The 14,553-nt window shown below is 47.6% G+C and overlaps 1 protein-coding gene across 1 annotated transcript; it reads right to left on the reverse strand.

Annotated features, from left to right (window-relative positions):
• Nucleotides 1-5,960: 5,960 nt before the first annotated feature.
• On the reverse strand, nucleotides 5,961-7,366 carry LOC119281367 (protein trichome birefringence-like 21). The gene is made up of 2 exons (XM_037561888.1): nucleotides 6,937-7,366; nucleotides 5,961-6,846 (listed from the first exon to the last, which is right to left on the reverse strand). Exons 1-2 carry the CDS (start codon nucleotides 7,354-7,356, stop codon nucleotides 6,097-6,099), a joined length of 1,170 nt encoding a protein of 389 aa, XP_037417785.1. The 5' UTR covers nucleotides 7,357-7,366; the 3' UTR covers nucleotides 5,961-6,096.
• Nucleotides 7,367-14,553: the final 7,187 nt, after the last annotated feature.

Below are 14,553 nucleotides of genomic sequence, written 5' to 3' on the forward strand. Positions count from 1 at the left end.
ATCGGTATGTTACTTGCCTGAGATTCAATCGTCGGTATCTCCATACCTAGTTCAATCTCGTTACCGGCAAGTCTCTTTACTCGTTCCGTAATGCATCATCCTGCAACTAACTTATTAGTCACATTGCTTGCAAGGCTTATTATGATGTGCATTACCGAGAGGGCCCAAAGATACCTCTCCGATAGTCGGAGTGAAAAATCCTAATCTCGATCTATGCCAACCCAACAAAATACCTTCGGAGGTACCTGTAGAGTATCTTTATAATCACCCAGTTACGTCGTGATGTTTGATAGCACACAAGGCATTCCTCCGGTATCCGGGAGTTGCATAATCTCATAGTCAAAGGAATATGTATAAGTCATGAAGAAAGCAATAGCAATAAAACTGAACGATCAACGTGCTAAGCTAACGGATGGGTCTTGTCCATCACATCATTCTCCTAATGATGTGATATCGTTCATCAAATGACAACACATGTCTATGGTTAGGAAACTTAACCATCTTTGATTAACGAGCTAGTCTAGTAGAGGCTTACTAGGGACACTGTGTTTTGTCTATGTATCCACACATGTATCAAGTTTCCGGTTAATACAATTCTAGCATGAATAATAAACATTTATCATGATATAAGGAAATATGAAATAACAACTTTATTATTGCCTCTAGGGCATATTTCCTTCAGCCCATCCACATCGAATGCATGGCTGGTATGGAGGAAGGAGTGAAAAATAGACCAATATTGGCCTAGGTCACCACTGTTATATAAACCTCTTGTGAGCCACCATACGGGATAATTTGATCAGTTGTAAATCCCCGACGTTTATAACCTCTCCCGATATAGTGAAGCTTGCTGACTGGTGCCGTGGTTTTTCCCCTTTCATGTGGGAGGGGTTTTCCATGTTAAAATCTCATGTCTCCTTGTGTTGATTTTGTTCTTCGTCGTTTGATTTGCCTATCGTATCTCTAACAGAGTCCGTAGTTGTTTCGTTCGTTTCATCCACAACCATTAATACCGAAAAATCATCACTATTATCCCTTGGTCAATCTCTACCCCGCCCATACCTGCAGGCAATTAATTAGTTAGACGGTAGTTACGCATATTTTTTTCAAAACGGAGGCAAAAGATTTGCCCCATATATTAAATAAGGAGAAGATAGAGTTGTTACAAGAGCCGAACACACGTCATGACAATTATTCTCGCAATATAATGTCCCCTTGCTTTCTAGCACCCGCAGTGACCCAAAGCTTTGCCTCATCGAGGACCATTTGAAGAAGGATGGTCGGTGGAGCACTCTTGTGGCGGAAGACTCTGGCATTCCTCTCGTTCCAAACGGACCAGGAGACGAGCATAGTGAGAGAGGCCATTGCTCGTCTATTAGGATTCTGCAAGTTGGTTCGCTTCTCCCACCACTCCTTCACCGAGACAGCAAGATGCCAAGTGGTGGTGTCCATGTGCACAAGTCCCAACTTGTTAATGAGCATCCTCCAAAGCCTAAGAGTGTAGCGGCACTTGAAGAAAAGATGGACGCCAGACTCTTGCTCCCTTTTGCAAAGTTGGCAAAGGCCGCAGTTGGGCCAGCCACGCCTGGCCAACCTGTCTACAGTCCAAACCCGGTCTTTTAGAGCCAGCCACGAGAAGAATTTAACTTTGGGTGGAGCCCAAGCTTTCCACACCATGAAATCCATAGGGGAGAGAATCAACCCAAGGAATTGAGCCTTGTAGGCAGAGGATGCCGAGTAAATCCCGTCGCTGGAGTGCTTCCAGGTGATATCATCCTCGGCATGCTCGTCAAGGTGGACCTCATTCACGAGCATCCAAAGAAAGAAGGACTCGTGAACGTGGGCAGCGGTGACGGGCGTGTCAATCTTGATCTTCAGGATCCATGCATTCCCTTTAAGGGCCTCACACACCTTCCAATTCTTTCTCCTGGAGGCACCGAAGATTAGCGGGGCAATGTCCTTGGGTTTGCGCCCAAGCAACCAAGGAGAGTCCCAAAAAGGCGTTTTCGCACCATTTCCAACAGTAATCGTGGTTGAGGCATAGAAAAAATTCAGGTCCTCCTCTGAGCATGGGTTACCAAGCCCCACCCAAAGCTTGCTGGGCTCCTTCCATTCAAACCATGGCCATCTCAGTCACAAGGCATGGGCGAACTTGTCAGTGTTTAGTACCCCAAGGCCACCATATTCACGAGAACGACATACCACCTCCCACTTGACCTTGCATTTGGCACCCGTCGTCTTATCCGAGCCAGACCACAAAAACGCTCGCTCTATCTTGTTGAGGTTTCGTAAAGTGCTCGGCGGCACAACAAGAGGCATGATGGAGTACACTGCCTGGGAGGAGACAACCGACTTGACCAGAGTCATACGGCCGATGGTGGTAATATTTTGGCCCTCCCAAGTGACCAACTTTCTAGCCACTTTGTCTTTAAGGTATTGGAAATCCACTTTCCTAAGCTGCCAGACCGAGAGTGGGAGGCCCAAATATTTCACAGGGAAAGAAGCTCTTGCAGCCGGCATGCCATGAAGGATATTGTCCAAGTCAAGGTGGTTGCAGTGAATGGGCACAACAGAACTTTTGTGGAAGTTGGTGTGGAGGCCCGTGACCTCGCCAAAACTCCTTAAGATAGCAGAGAAGTTCTCGATGTCCCTCTTGATCGGAGCCAGGAAAACAGCTGCATCATCCGCATACAAAGAAGTTCGCACCATGGTGCCACGACCACGAAGTTTGCGGAGAAGGCCTCGGTTTGTTGCAAGATCAAGGATTCGACAAAGCGGGTCAATCGCGAGGACAAATAGGAGCGGCGAGATTGGGTCCCCTTGCCGAAGCCCTTGGCCGTGCCTGATGGGAGGGCCTGGAATCCCGTTGAGAAGGATGCGCGAGGAAACTGAGGAGAGCAACGCGGTAATCCAGGCCCTGAATTTGCTTGGGAAGCCCAAGCGCTGCAAGAGGTCCAGAATGTATTCCCATTTGACGGAATCAAAAGCCTCTCTAATGTCAAGCTTGAAGAGGAGGGCGGGGGTCTTGCACTTGTGGAGCCGACGAGCCATGTTCTGCACGTACATAAAGTTGTCGTGGATACTCCTCTTTTTTATGAAAGCACTCTGAGCATTGGAGACGAGGCCATCCATGCGAGGAGCAAGCCGCAAGGAGAGGACCTTGGCGATGATTTTGGCAATAGCATGGATGAGACTAATAGGCCTGTAGTCAGCTATCTCCTCTGCACCATCCTTCTTTGGCAAAAGCACAACATTGGCAGAGTTCACCCACTGTAGGTTGGCAGTGTGAAGAGAGTCGAAATTTTGGATGACCCTCATGATGTCAGGCTTAATGAACCCCCAACATTTCTTGAATAATAACCCCGTGAAGCCGTCTGGCCCAGGAGATTTATCGACCGACATCTCCTTGATGGCCGCCCACACCTCCTCCTCGGTGATGGGAGCATCAAGGTCCTGCAAGTCATGCTGCTCGAGGTGAAGGTCATCCCAGCAGAAATCGTTGCTGCTCAGGCCCCCCTTCCCATGACCGCGGAGAAGTGGTCATGGATGATTTTCTCCTTTGCCACATGCTCAGTTACCCATCCAAGGTCATGCTTGATCCTGCAGATGTGGTTCTTTCTTCTTCTAGCATTGATACGATGGTGGAAGAAGTTTTTGTTGGCGTCACCATCCTTGAGGTTTGCAATTCTAGCGCATTGGCTCTTTCAAGCCCTCTCGAGGACCTCCAAGGAGATTACCCTCCTCTTCAGCCGCGAACGCAAATCAAGCTCCTCATTAGATAGGGACCTCTCCTCTTGGGCAATGTCAAGACGAAGGATGATGAGCAAGGCCGCATGAAGCTGGATTTTGGCCTTGGAGAACATCTTCTTACTCCATTCGGTGAGACGAAGCGCAGTTTTCTTGAGCTTGTGATGCAGGACCAGAAAAGGCTCAGAGTGGGCCACATGCTCGTCCCATGCCTTGCGCACGATCTCAGCAAAACCCGGCAGGGAAGCCCAGAAGTTCTCAAATCTGAAAGTCCGCGATCTCTTGGGACCCTTGTCATCGACGAGAAGGAGAGGACAGTGGTCCGAAAGGGACGAAGACAAGGCATGAAGCACGTGGGAATTAAAGGTTGTATCCCAATCAGCATTGCAGAAAAAGGAATCAAGCTTGCACAAAGTTGGGTTGGCCCTCTCGTTGCTCCAGGTGAAACCACGGTTTTGAAGGTGGATCTCCTTAAGCTCGCAGTATTGCAGAGCGGCACGGAAGCGGGTAATTCTACTTCGGTTGACGTTTCTTTTGTTCTTATCCCTGGCTCGGTAGATTTGGTTGAAATCACCCAAAGCAAGCCAGGCCACTCCCGACAAAGGCTTGTGACTGATCAACTCGGCGAAGAATGCATCTTTGCAAGATGAGTCGGTAGGTCCATAGACCGAAGTCACCTTGAAGCACACGTCAGACGCACGGATACGCACCATCGCCGAAAGGCTGTAGGTCAAAGCGACTACGTTGGTCACGTCAAGGAGGTTTTCATCCCACAGCATGAGGATGCCTCCTCTGGTGCTGATAGCCGGCCGCTGTGCAAAGCCAGAGAGGCGGATACCACCGAGGGAGGCAGCAATGAACTGATCAACCGAAGCAAGCTTCGTCTCCTAGAGGCAAACAAGGTGGCAAGAGGTGCTGTCAAGAGATGCCTTGACCGTGGCCCTCCGGTCCGGTCAATTTAATCCGCGAACGTTCATACATACATCTTTTCTGAAGTACTTAATGGGCCACACAAGATGCCCCATGAGTGACTTTTTTTTTGGGGTTAAAAGGAATTTCATTACTCAAGGTGGAGGAAGATCCTCCGAACAAAGTTGAGGTACATTAGCAGGGCCAGAACGAAGCCAAACTGTTGGCCTAGCTTCTACACGACCAAAAGAAGCTAATTTATGACCAACAACATTTTGGTGCCTACTAACGTGAGTAATAGAACACTCCCTATCACCACGAAGTTCTTTAACTTCACTGATCAACATCGGGTTCTGCGATCTGTCCTCCGCATGCGCACGGATGGACTCAACAACATGGAGACAGTCCAGCTCCACATCCACCGGCAGCTGGGACCATTGCATAGCAAACCACAGGCCCTCCAAGCAAGCTAAGCGTTTGAACGTCATCAGGTTGTGTAATTGTAACGCCGTGTAAGTTTTTTTTTACGGAAAAAACTTCTGATCTATTTATCAAACATCATGACAAAGCAAAGAACAAGAGAAGTAGTAGAAACTACACCCATGTTCCTCGTAGACCACCTAACAAGGAGTACAAGCAATGAGCAGAAGGTGTGTCAGCGTCGTCGCCTCTCCCTCACCCGAGTCGGACAAATCTTATTGTAGTAGACAGTCAAAAAATCGTCATGCAAAGGCCCCAAAGACCAGCGGAACCGTAGCCGATAAAGAGAAACGTAGGTCAAAAGGATTCAAGCTGTAGACACACGAGTGCGGACGAACAAAGACATGATCCAAGTAGATCCACCAAAAACAAACATCGAACAAATCCGGCGAAGACACACCTCGACATGGTCACCGGTGATGCTAGGTGCACGGCCAGGACGGGCCGGCGGAAAGAACTTATTTGATCTTCATCGAGCTGTCGCCACCTCATCTTCGACACAAACCCTGAACAAATTCAGAAAAACACCTAAAAACCAAGTGGTAGCCCTTTCACCAGTAGGAGCCGGAACTATCATGCCTTCATGGCACCAAAGCCATAAAAGACGAGGCAGATCAGTGGCGGTACCGACTGGAGGCGGAGAATCCCTAGTGGGGTGGAAGTCTTTTGTGGGGAGCGTAGAGGAGACACCGTGTAAATTGTAAGCACGTAAATCGTTGGTTAGGAACTTGCAATTGCAAAGTTACAGGTGCAGTACAACCGCAACTATGATAAAATGCTGCCCTCAGAAGAAGAAGAAGAAACTACGTACTATATAGAGAATGCGTCTGCCTAATCGATCTGAAGGAACAAAATTCGAGTGCTCGGGCTAACCGTGTCCACTGGATCACACGGACACTCCGTATTGAGGTGAAGCTGAACTAAACCAAATAGTACTAGTAACAAACCTGTGTATGTTTGCTAGTCTGACATGATTTGAAGCAACATGTCGTTCCAGGCATCGACCGGCCCGGGCAGACACCAGTGGATGCAGTCGTTGGAGAGTACCCGCTTCTCTTCCGGCCAGTGCCCGTATCTGCTCGGGTGTCCGTCCGGCCGCAGCAGCATGGCGCCCGTCGTGTCCATGAGCACCATGTCCACTCCCGCAACCGCGGCCGCTTTCTCCGCCTCCCTGAACTCCTCCACCTGCCCCGTGTAGAAGTCGAGGTCCAGGTCACCCATCGTTGTCTCGTTGCTCCGGTACGGCTGCGTCCGGCGGCAGTCCCCGCCCTTGTCCCACGACCCTCCCTCGAAGTGAGACATCGGCGACAGCGTCCGCACGATGACTTTCGCCTTCACGCTGCCGTGATTGTTGATGGCCCGAAGCGCTGTCCGGAACGCCATCCGGTGGGAGTAGCGCAGCGTGAGGTTGCTGGTGATGTTGAGCGCGACGAAGCTGCCGCCGACGAGCTGCCCCCTCTCGTAGAACATGGACTGGCGCGTGAACCAGTTGGCCCCCGAGAGGATCACGTAGTCGAACCCGGCCACGCCGGACAACCACCTGCCGTCGGGCTCGTCGAGGTAGAGCTTGAACACACCGGAGTTGTTGTCCGGCTCCTCCGTCCTCACCAGGAAAGGCGACCAGATGATTTTTAGGGTGAAGTTGTAGCGCTCGTAGTGCATTATCTTGATGGGGTCCGTCCTCTCCGTCACCTCCGTCGGCGACGCCACCTGCCACCCAGCGCGCGCCGCCGTGGACATTAGTTAGTACCCGAGCCACACATGCAAAAATGGATTCTACGTACTTTCTACGTAACGTACCTTGGACAAGAGGCAGAGTAGGGACTGCATTTGGTTCCTGGCGAGTGAGTCCCCTACGAACGCGAGCGTCTTGTTCCCAACGAGCCGGAAGAACTTGTCGGCGTCAAACCGCGGGAGGTCGCACCGGCTCGGCTGCCACCGCCACCTCAGGAACTCCAAGTCCGGCCGGCCGTACTTCATGCAGTTCTGGTGCTCCTGGATGTAGGAGCACGTTTCGTTGGTGTACTGCGGCGGCGTGTCCGCGTCCGGGACCCACTCGCCCTGGTAGATGTCGCACTTGGGGATCCGCCAGAAGTAGGACCCGTAGTAGGGGAGGTCGGAGTAGCTCAGGTACGGCACGCTGGTGAAGTAGGACAAAATGATGAGCGCCGAGAGGAACACGGTGGCGGGGACGAAGAGAAGCTTGATGAGCAGAACCATGGCGAGCTGTGCGCGGTAGTCTGATGAGTGTGCACTTGGTGATAATTCAGAGTACTTAAAGTGTCCCCACACTTGTTTCGAGGAGTTCATAAATGTCAGTACCATAAATGGAGGTACCACTATTAGAATCATCGTGTATCGACAATATTATATTGCATCTTACTTTATCTGTTAGAATTTAGAATAATCGTGTATAGACAATATTATATTGCATCTTACTTTATGGGTTTGAATTTATTAAAGCAACTCCAACCCAGCGACCTATTTTATCCGTTTGGGTCATCCAAATATAAATTTGGCCTAACGGGGCGACCCGCCTGCTATCCGCCCGACCAAAACTTGGTCCAAATATGAGCCACAAATGGGTATGAAATGGATAAAAACGGACGCTCCCGTCGCTCGCTACCGTCCACTCATGTCCGCCTTGGTCCCACGTACCAGTGACTGCGCAGGGCCGCGCTCGCATCTCTCGCCTCTCTCGTACAACTCTCTCTCTCTCTCCCCCTTCCCCCTGTCGCTGCCGCTACGCCGACTGATTCCGATGAGTCCGCTACGCTTTGCTGCCGTGCTACGCGCCTACAACTCCCCCTCGACGAGCCCTACCTCTCCACCAAGGCGATTTGCCTCTCGCCACCTCTCCTTGTGTTGCCTGCGCTTTCTAATGTGCCTCCTCAACATCTCCTCCATGCCTTCCCTGCTCTGCACTGCCACCTGGTGCTCGTGCATCTCGGCTCGTGGTCGATGGCCATGGTGATGCGGCGGTTGTCGGACATGGCCTCCCGTGTACAGGTGGTCATGGGCTTGGCTGGTGGCTTCAACTGCATCAATCTTACTGGATCTCGTGTTCTGCGGCGGCGGCTGGAGCTCGACACCTGCGTGTCCTATGTCGGCATGCCCGCGGAGGGGGCTGGCGGCGCGAGGGGGAGCGGAGCAGCCTGGCGGCGATGGGGAGCGAAGAGGCACAGCGGCGCGTGGGAGAGCGAAGGGGCGGCGCGCGGAGGGGCACGGTGGCGCCGGCGGCGTTGAGGCGGAGAAGACGGGGCGCGTGCAGAGAAGGTGCTTGTGTGGTGTTGCTTTGTTCGCGCCTGTCCGCTCTTGTGTCCCGCGTTGGGTGCATCCTCCGTCCGCGTGTGTCTGTGGCATGTCCACTATGCCGACGGGCGACCCAAACGGACAAAAAACGGACGAAATCCGTGTCCGTTTGGGTCACTGTGTTGGAGTTGCTCTTAGTCCTTCCAATTTTGACACTAAGTTTGATTGACTCGTATGTAGGTACTTCCTCCGTTTTTATTTACTCCGCCTATTAGCTTTGTAAAGTTTGACTAAGTTTGTAGAAAACAAAATGAACATTCACAGTAACAAATTTATATGATTGGAAAACTTATGCAACGATGAATCCAATGATAGATGTTGGTGTATATGTTAATATAATTTTCTACAAATTTGTTAAAAGTATATAAAGTTTGACTTTAGACAAATCTAATATGCGGAGTAAATAAAAACAAAGGGTGTACCAGTGCCAATGTTATTAATGCACTGACAGATTCCAACTTGTGTTCTTAATATCTGTTCAGGTTTATTAGGCCCCAATAAATTTTAACGATAGACTTGACCAGCAAAATATATTTTATATGTCGTAAAAATAGTGCTCCGAAAGTTGACCCAAAAAATTTAATGGGGCAAGTTGACACTAGCAAAAATATATAAAATAGCATTGTGTCAATTTTTGCTAGTAGTTAGATTTAGGGTCAAAAGTTGACCCAAAAAACAAGGACTAATAAATCTGAACAGATGTAGTGGGCGACAATTGCGCCATATACTACATGGATCAGATGTTACTACATGGAACAGATGTACTCCCTCCGTCTAGGTGAGTAAGTCATCTTAGGATGTGCATCGTGACCAAGGAGGAGGGGAAACCAAGAGACATTATTGTTTATTTGCTAATTAATAGTGTTGCATGCAATGAACTGACCACTGCATGTCGTGTTTGACAGTCCCAAGTCATTAAAAGCATGCACACCCCTCATCTCTTATTGGTTGATATGTCAAGAAACAAGAAACGAGGTAGAAGTTAATGCACCGCGCCTAAGTGTTTTGGGATTATTTGGTTTTCGTAAGATGACTTACACACCTAGACGGAGGGAGTAGTAGTGTTTATCAGCCGGCACAGAGATCGGATGTCTTTCTTTCTTTCCAATGAATTTGAATACTACATTGAATTCTCCTATCATGCCATACCTTGACTTTCTCTTTAAACAACTTTGAATTTTCATAGGCTCCGTTTCTACACTCATCGAGGGCACTAATGTCTAGCTATCTCTTCTCTTTAACTTGTTTAAAATCATAATTCAACTGTTTGATCGCCCAATAAGCTCTATGTTCTAACTCAAGTGGAAGATGAGAAGTTGTACCATAAACTATTTTGTACATAGACATGCCCATAGTATTTTTAAAAGCAGTCCTATAAGCCCAGAGTGTGTAATTTTTTTAAGACCAATCTTACATGATTTATTAGCGGTCTTCTGCAGAATTAACTTGATTTCTTGGTTAGATAATTCTACTTGACCACTGGATTAAAGAAGACCGATACTTAGCCAAAACTTTTCTAGAAGTACCATGTATGAAATGAGAACCATTATCAGTCATCAAATACATAGGAACACCAAACTTAGGGGAAATAATTTATTTAAGCATTTTAATGGAGGTTTAACACTTTTTTGTAGGGATTGCTTCTACCCACTTGGTTACGTAATCAACAACTACTGAAATATGAGTGTACCCATGAGAGCTAGAAAAGGGTCCCATGTAATCAACTCCCCATACATCAAATTGTTCCACTACTAAAGAATAGTTCATGAGCAGTTCTTGACTTCTTCCAATAATGCCTATCCTATGACACTCATCACAAGATATAATAAATTTTATGAGCATCTTTAAATAAAGTAGGCCAATATAAACCAAACTATAACACCTTGTGTGTAGTTCTTTCTCTAGCATGATGTTCCCCATAAGCACTTAAATGACACCTTCTCAAGAAATGACCCAATTCATTTTCAAGTATGCAACGTCTAATAATACCATATACTAACATTTTATATAAATGAGGGTCATCCCAAAAATAATGTCTCAAAATATTAAAAATTTCACTTTTGTTGGTAAGTAAAATTGGTAGGAATGTGTTTAGGACCAATGTAGTTGGCATAACCAACAAACAAAGGTTTAGAAACTGAAGTTGTGTAACGCCCCGGCCAAACCCATCGGCTTGGCCGCGACAACTGGCTACCAACTAGGATCTAGACTTACCCTATAGAACAACACTAGCCTTTTCTGCGCACTTTATGTTGAATCATGCGCACCCGGGATCAACTTCCGTGTTGGTCACCCATCCTCAAATTACTGCAAGCCAAGCACACTTAACTTTGAGATTTCTTTTAGATGGGCTCTAGGAAAAGAGGTCCACCTTGTTGATATGAGTATTCTGTCATTTCTATTAAGTTGGGATGTCACATACACCCCCACTCAAAGGAACCGACGTCCTACTAATAGGAATGTTCCCTCTTGGCACACGTCCAGTCTGGCACATGTGCCACGACGGGCCATACGCGCCATGCATCGCATGCCCTGAGCACTTGACCCACACACGCTAGTGTAACCGTGAGGGTCGACTCTAATACCAATTGTAAAGCTGTCGTGGTTTTGTCACGACAGATGTCCTCATAGGAGAACTACGTTGTGAGGCCATCACTGCTAGGTGAAGGCTTGGATGGGGTTGATCAGAAATGAGAGACACGGGTTTACCCAGGTTCGGCCCCTCACGATGGAGGTAATAGCCTACTCTTGTTGGATTGCCATTGATGATGATGATCTCGATTACAGGGTGTTGTTTTGCTACCAATGACTTGAGAGATTCTAACTTGTCACCCTGTACGACCAGGAACCCCCTTTATAAATAGACCGGGTCCCTGGTTTACAAGGTAATTCGGGCTCTACCAGCAGTAGGAATTCTACTCTAATTCCTTTGTACTTCCCAAGTTAAGGAAACTCCAGTTCACACCCAATCTCCATGATTCGGGTCCGATCGTATATCGTCGGGTCTCATGTGGGCGTGCAGCAACCAAAAGTCGTCTCATTAGGTATACACCTTGACCTGGTCCTGGGACTTATGATATTCATGCGCCAGCTTTCTTCCTTTGGTCGGCTCTTGGTGATCGGGCCGGGTAGTCGGATTTAGTGCACGGGTAATATCCCTGACATAAGCCCCGACCAAACCAAACGGTTCCTGTCTGTTGTGCCTGGTTACCACTTATGATCTGGACTTGCGCTACAAACCAACCTTCCTGCACACTTTTTCCTAACTCGTGCGCACCCAGGATTAACTTCCCAGTTGGTCACCCGTCCTCAAATTGCTCCAAACCAAGCACACTTAACTTTGAGGTTCCTTTCAGATGGACTCCCAAAAAGAAGGTGCACCTTGTTGATATGAGTACTCTATCATTCCAATTAAGCTAGGATGCCACAAGTTTTAAAAACAACTAGTTGTTCATCAGGAAAACCATCATTGATAAGGAGGGGATCATCAACTATATTTTGTATTCTAGATAAATGATCAGCTATGGGATTATCCTCCACCTTACTATCAACAATATGCAAATCAAACTCTTGCAACAATAAAACCCACATTAGAAGTCTAGGTTTAGCATCCTTCTTGTTCATAATATATTTAATAGCAACATGATTAGTATGAATGGTGACTTTAGAATCAACAATGTAAGATCTAAATTTTTCACAGGCAAAAACAACCACTAATGATTCTTTTTCTGTGGTAGCATAGTTTCTTTGAGCATCATCCAAGGTTCTACTAGCATAGTGAATAATATTGAGTCTCTTATATACTCTTTGTCCTAGGACAACTTCTACAACATTCACTAGCATCCTACATAAAATTTCAAAAGGTATGTTCCAATCAGGTGGTTGAATTCTAGGTACAATACAAGAGCTTTCTTTAATGTTTCAAAAGATTCAGTACAATCATCATCAAAAGAAAATGGCATTGTCTGTATCGCTAAATGCATTATGGTCTGTCTAAAGTGCATTATGATACAAAGCCTTGCCTATGAAACCTTTCCACTGCAGCCGAGAGAAGCACCCCTGTCCCACGACACTGGAGTTCCCTCACCTCCACTCATTGTTCCGGCAGCGGTAGCAGGGGGAACCTCGGGACATTGTTTTCGCTTCGTTTAGTAGTCCAGTGTCTTAGTTAGGTCTTTGGATGTCCATGGCTTCGGCTCCTGCAATTGCGGGTCCTTCGTATCTGGATGGTGCTACGTGTGTCTTATTTCTGCTATTTTTGGTGGTTGTATTGCGGGCAACCCTCGGCTTGAAGGGCGAAACAAGGATCCTTGGGCGTCGGGGTGATGTGCCCTAGTCAATCTTGCGGAAGTGATGAGGCCCTAGCCTCCTTTTCTCCCTTGGGTGTCTCCAGATGCAAAAGATTGCTCTCTGGTGATTTGTGCTCCCTCTCCATTGCAACAACGTCACTTCGATGTCATTGAGAAGCTGACAAAATTGTTATCTAGGACACTATTTGTCTATTTGAGTTTTTATCTACACAAGGCTTCTACGATGGTGGCTTGCTCTCCAGGGTGTTGTTCTAGCTGGACCTTGGCATAACGAATTTTCGATCGCTTGATCAAATGGTACCAGCTCCGATGATGGAGCGGTAGTGATGGCGTGCCTTCGGCTTGTGATGGAGATTAAGTTTGTTTGGATCTATAGGAACCAAGTCGTAGTTTCTTTGTGTCTTTGGGTGTGTTGTAATGTTGGAAGTTTTTAATATAAATTCAAAAGTTTAGTCACAAAAACTTGATAGGTCTGAAATGCTTCATAGCACCATCCTTTTCTTTGGAAACAACATTATATTGACTAGGTTGAGGACGCTTAGGAAATCTCCACATAAATTTTCCACCTATTGGATGGCAACAAAGAGTTCTCCGCAAATGATTTCCAACCTATTTTGAAGAGTACACTGATGTAGAGGTTTGATTAAATGTATTCATGAGATCATTGGTGCCGAAGGGGTACAAATACAGACCGAGGGCTTTTATCTAAAGGTGTCATTACATCCTTGAAAAAAAAACAACCTCGTGAATAGAGAGGTCTGACAATGTATAACCCAACCTCCATTTGTTTTCAAAGAGCCATCAGTTTTCTTAAGTAACAGCCATCGACATGTCAATGTCCTCGAAGTTCTCATGCCATTCCAGAGCAACATGGCTATGTGAGACAACTTGATATGAATCCTTCCCAAGCGATCCTTGGCTCTAAGGCTAGTCTTAGTGGGAGTAACATAGGTAGTAACATGCATCTTCATGACATGCCAACTAGGCATATTGATGACATGACATAGTATTAGATGACAAAAGAGATTATGGTGATAAAATATTATGTTACCATCACATAGCGATTCCCAAAAAAATGATTCTACAAGCTAATAAATGCAAACATCTAAGATACTACTTCTATGACACTTTACATCGATAACATCAAAGTTTACAGGTAAAAAAACAAAGGAGCTCCCACGACGCGCTCCGTGACACGCGTCACGGGAGAAACCTTGTGCCCTCACCAGGAACTCCTTCTTCCCTTCTTGCCTCTCCTGCCACCACTAGAGGGCAGTTCTACCTCCTTGCATGATGGAGTGTGGAGCAGGATGACGCTCCCATGTGGAGGCGCGATGTAAACGGGGGCACGGTGGAGTGCCATTTGGTCTCTAAGTGGCGCGCCTGGGCGTGGTGCTCGCCCGGGTGGCTCCGTGGTGGCAGAAGTGGATGCAGTGTCGCTGGTGGCTAGGGTTGTGCTCGCCTAGATCTAGTGGCGGCTACACTGCGGATGGCGCGGGCTCAGTAGCAGTCAGGGTGGTTGGCTTGCTCCGCAACTCAAACAACGACGATCCTGGTTGCCACTGCACCTCGTTGTCCGGTTGTGTGGACGTTGGTGGTGGATGGCGGCCGCCGGTGGATGGATTCGTCTCATCCAGAAGTGGCGCCGGTTCGAGTGCGGTCCAGTCCATTCCCTGTCGCGCTTGAGGAAGATGTGACTTAGGGTTGGACCTGTACTAGGGATGGGTCCATCATTGGGAGGGCCATAGAACCATCCTTACCTCTCGTCTGGTGGCGGTGCACCGCCGAGGAGCTT

This window comes from Triticum dicoccoides, chromosome 3B (genome assembly GCF_002162155.2).
Source record: "Triticum dicoccoides isolate Atlit2015 ecotype Zavitan chromosome 3B, WEW_v2.0, whole genome shotgun sequence".
NCBI lineage: Eukaryota > Viridiplantae > Streptophyta > Magnoliopsida > Poales > Poaceae > Triticum > Triticum dicoccoides.

Bases quoted from the DNA above. Each gene is read 5' to 3' on its own strand.
- LOC119281367 (XM_037561888.1), bottom strand. From the start codon at position 7,356: ATGGTTCTGCTCATCAAGCTTCTCTTCGTCCCCGCCACCGTGTTCCTC. The intron at 6,847-6,936 runs GTACGTTACGTA...GCTGGGTGGCAG, and splicing joins TACTCTGCCTCTTGTCCAAG to GTGGCGTCGCCGACGGAGGT.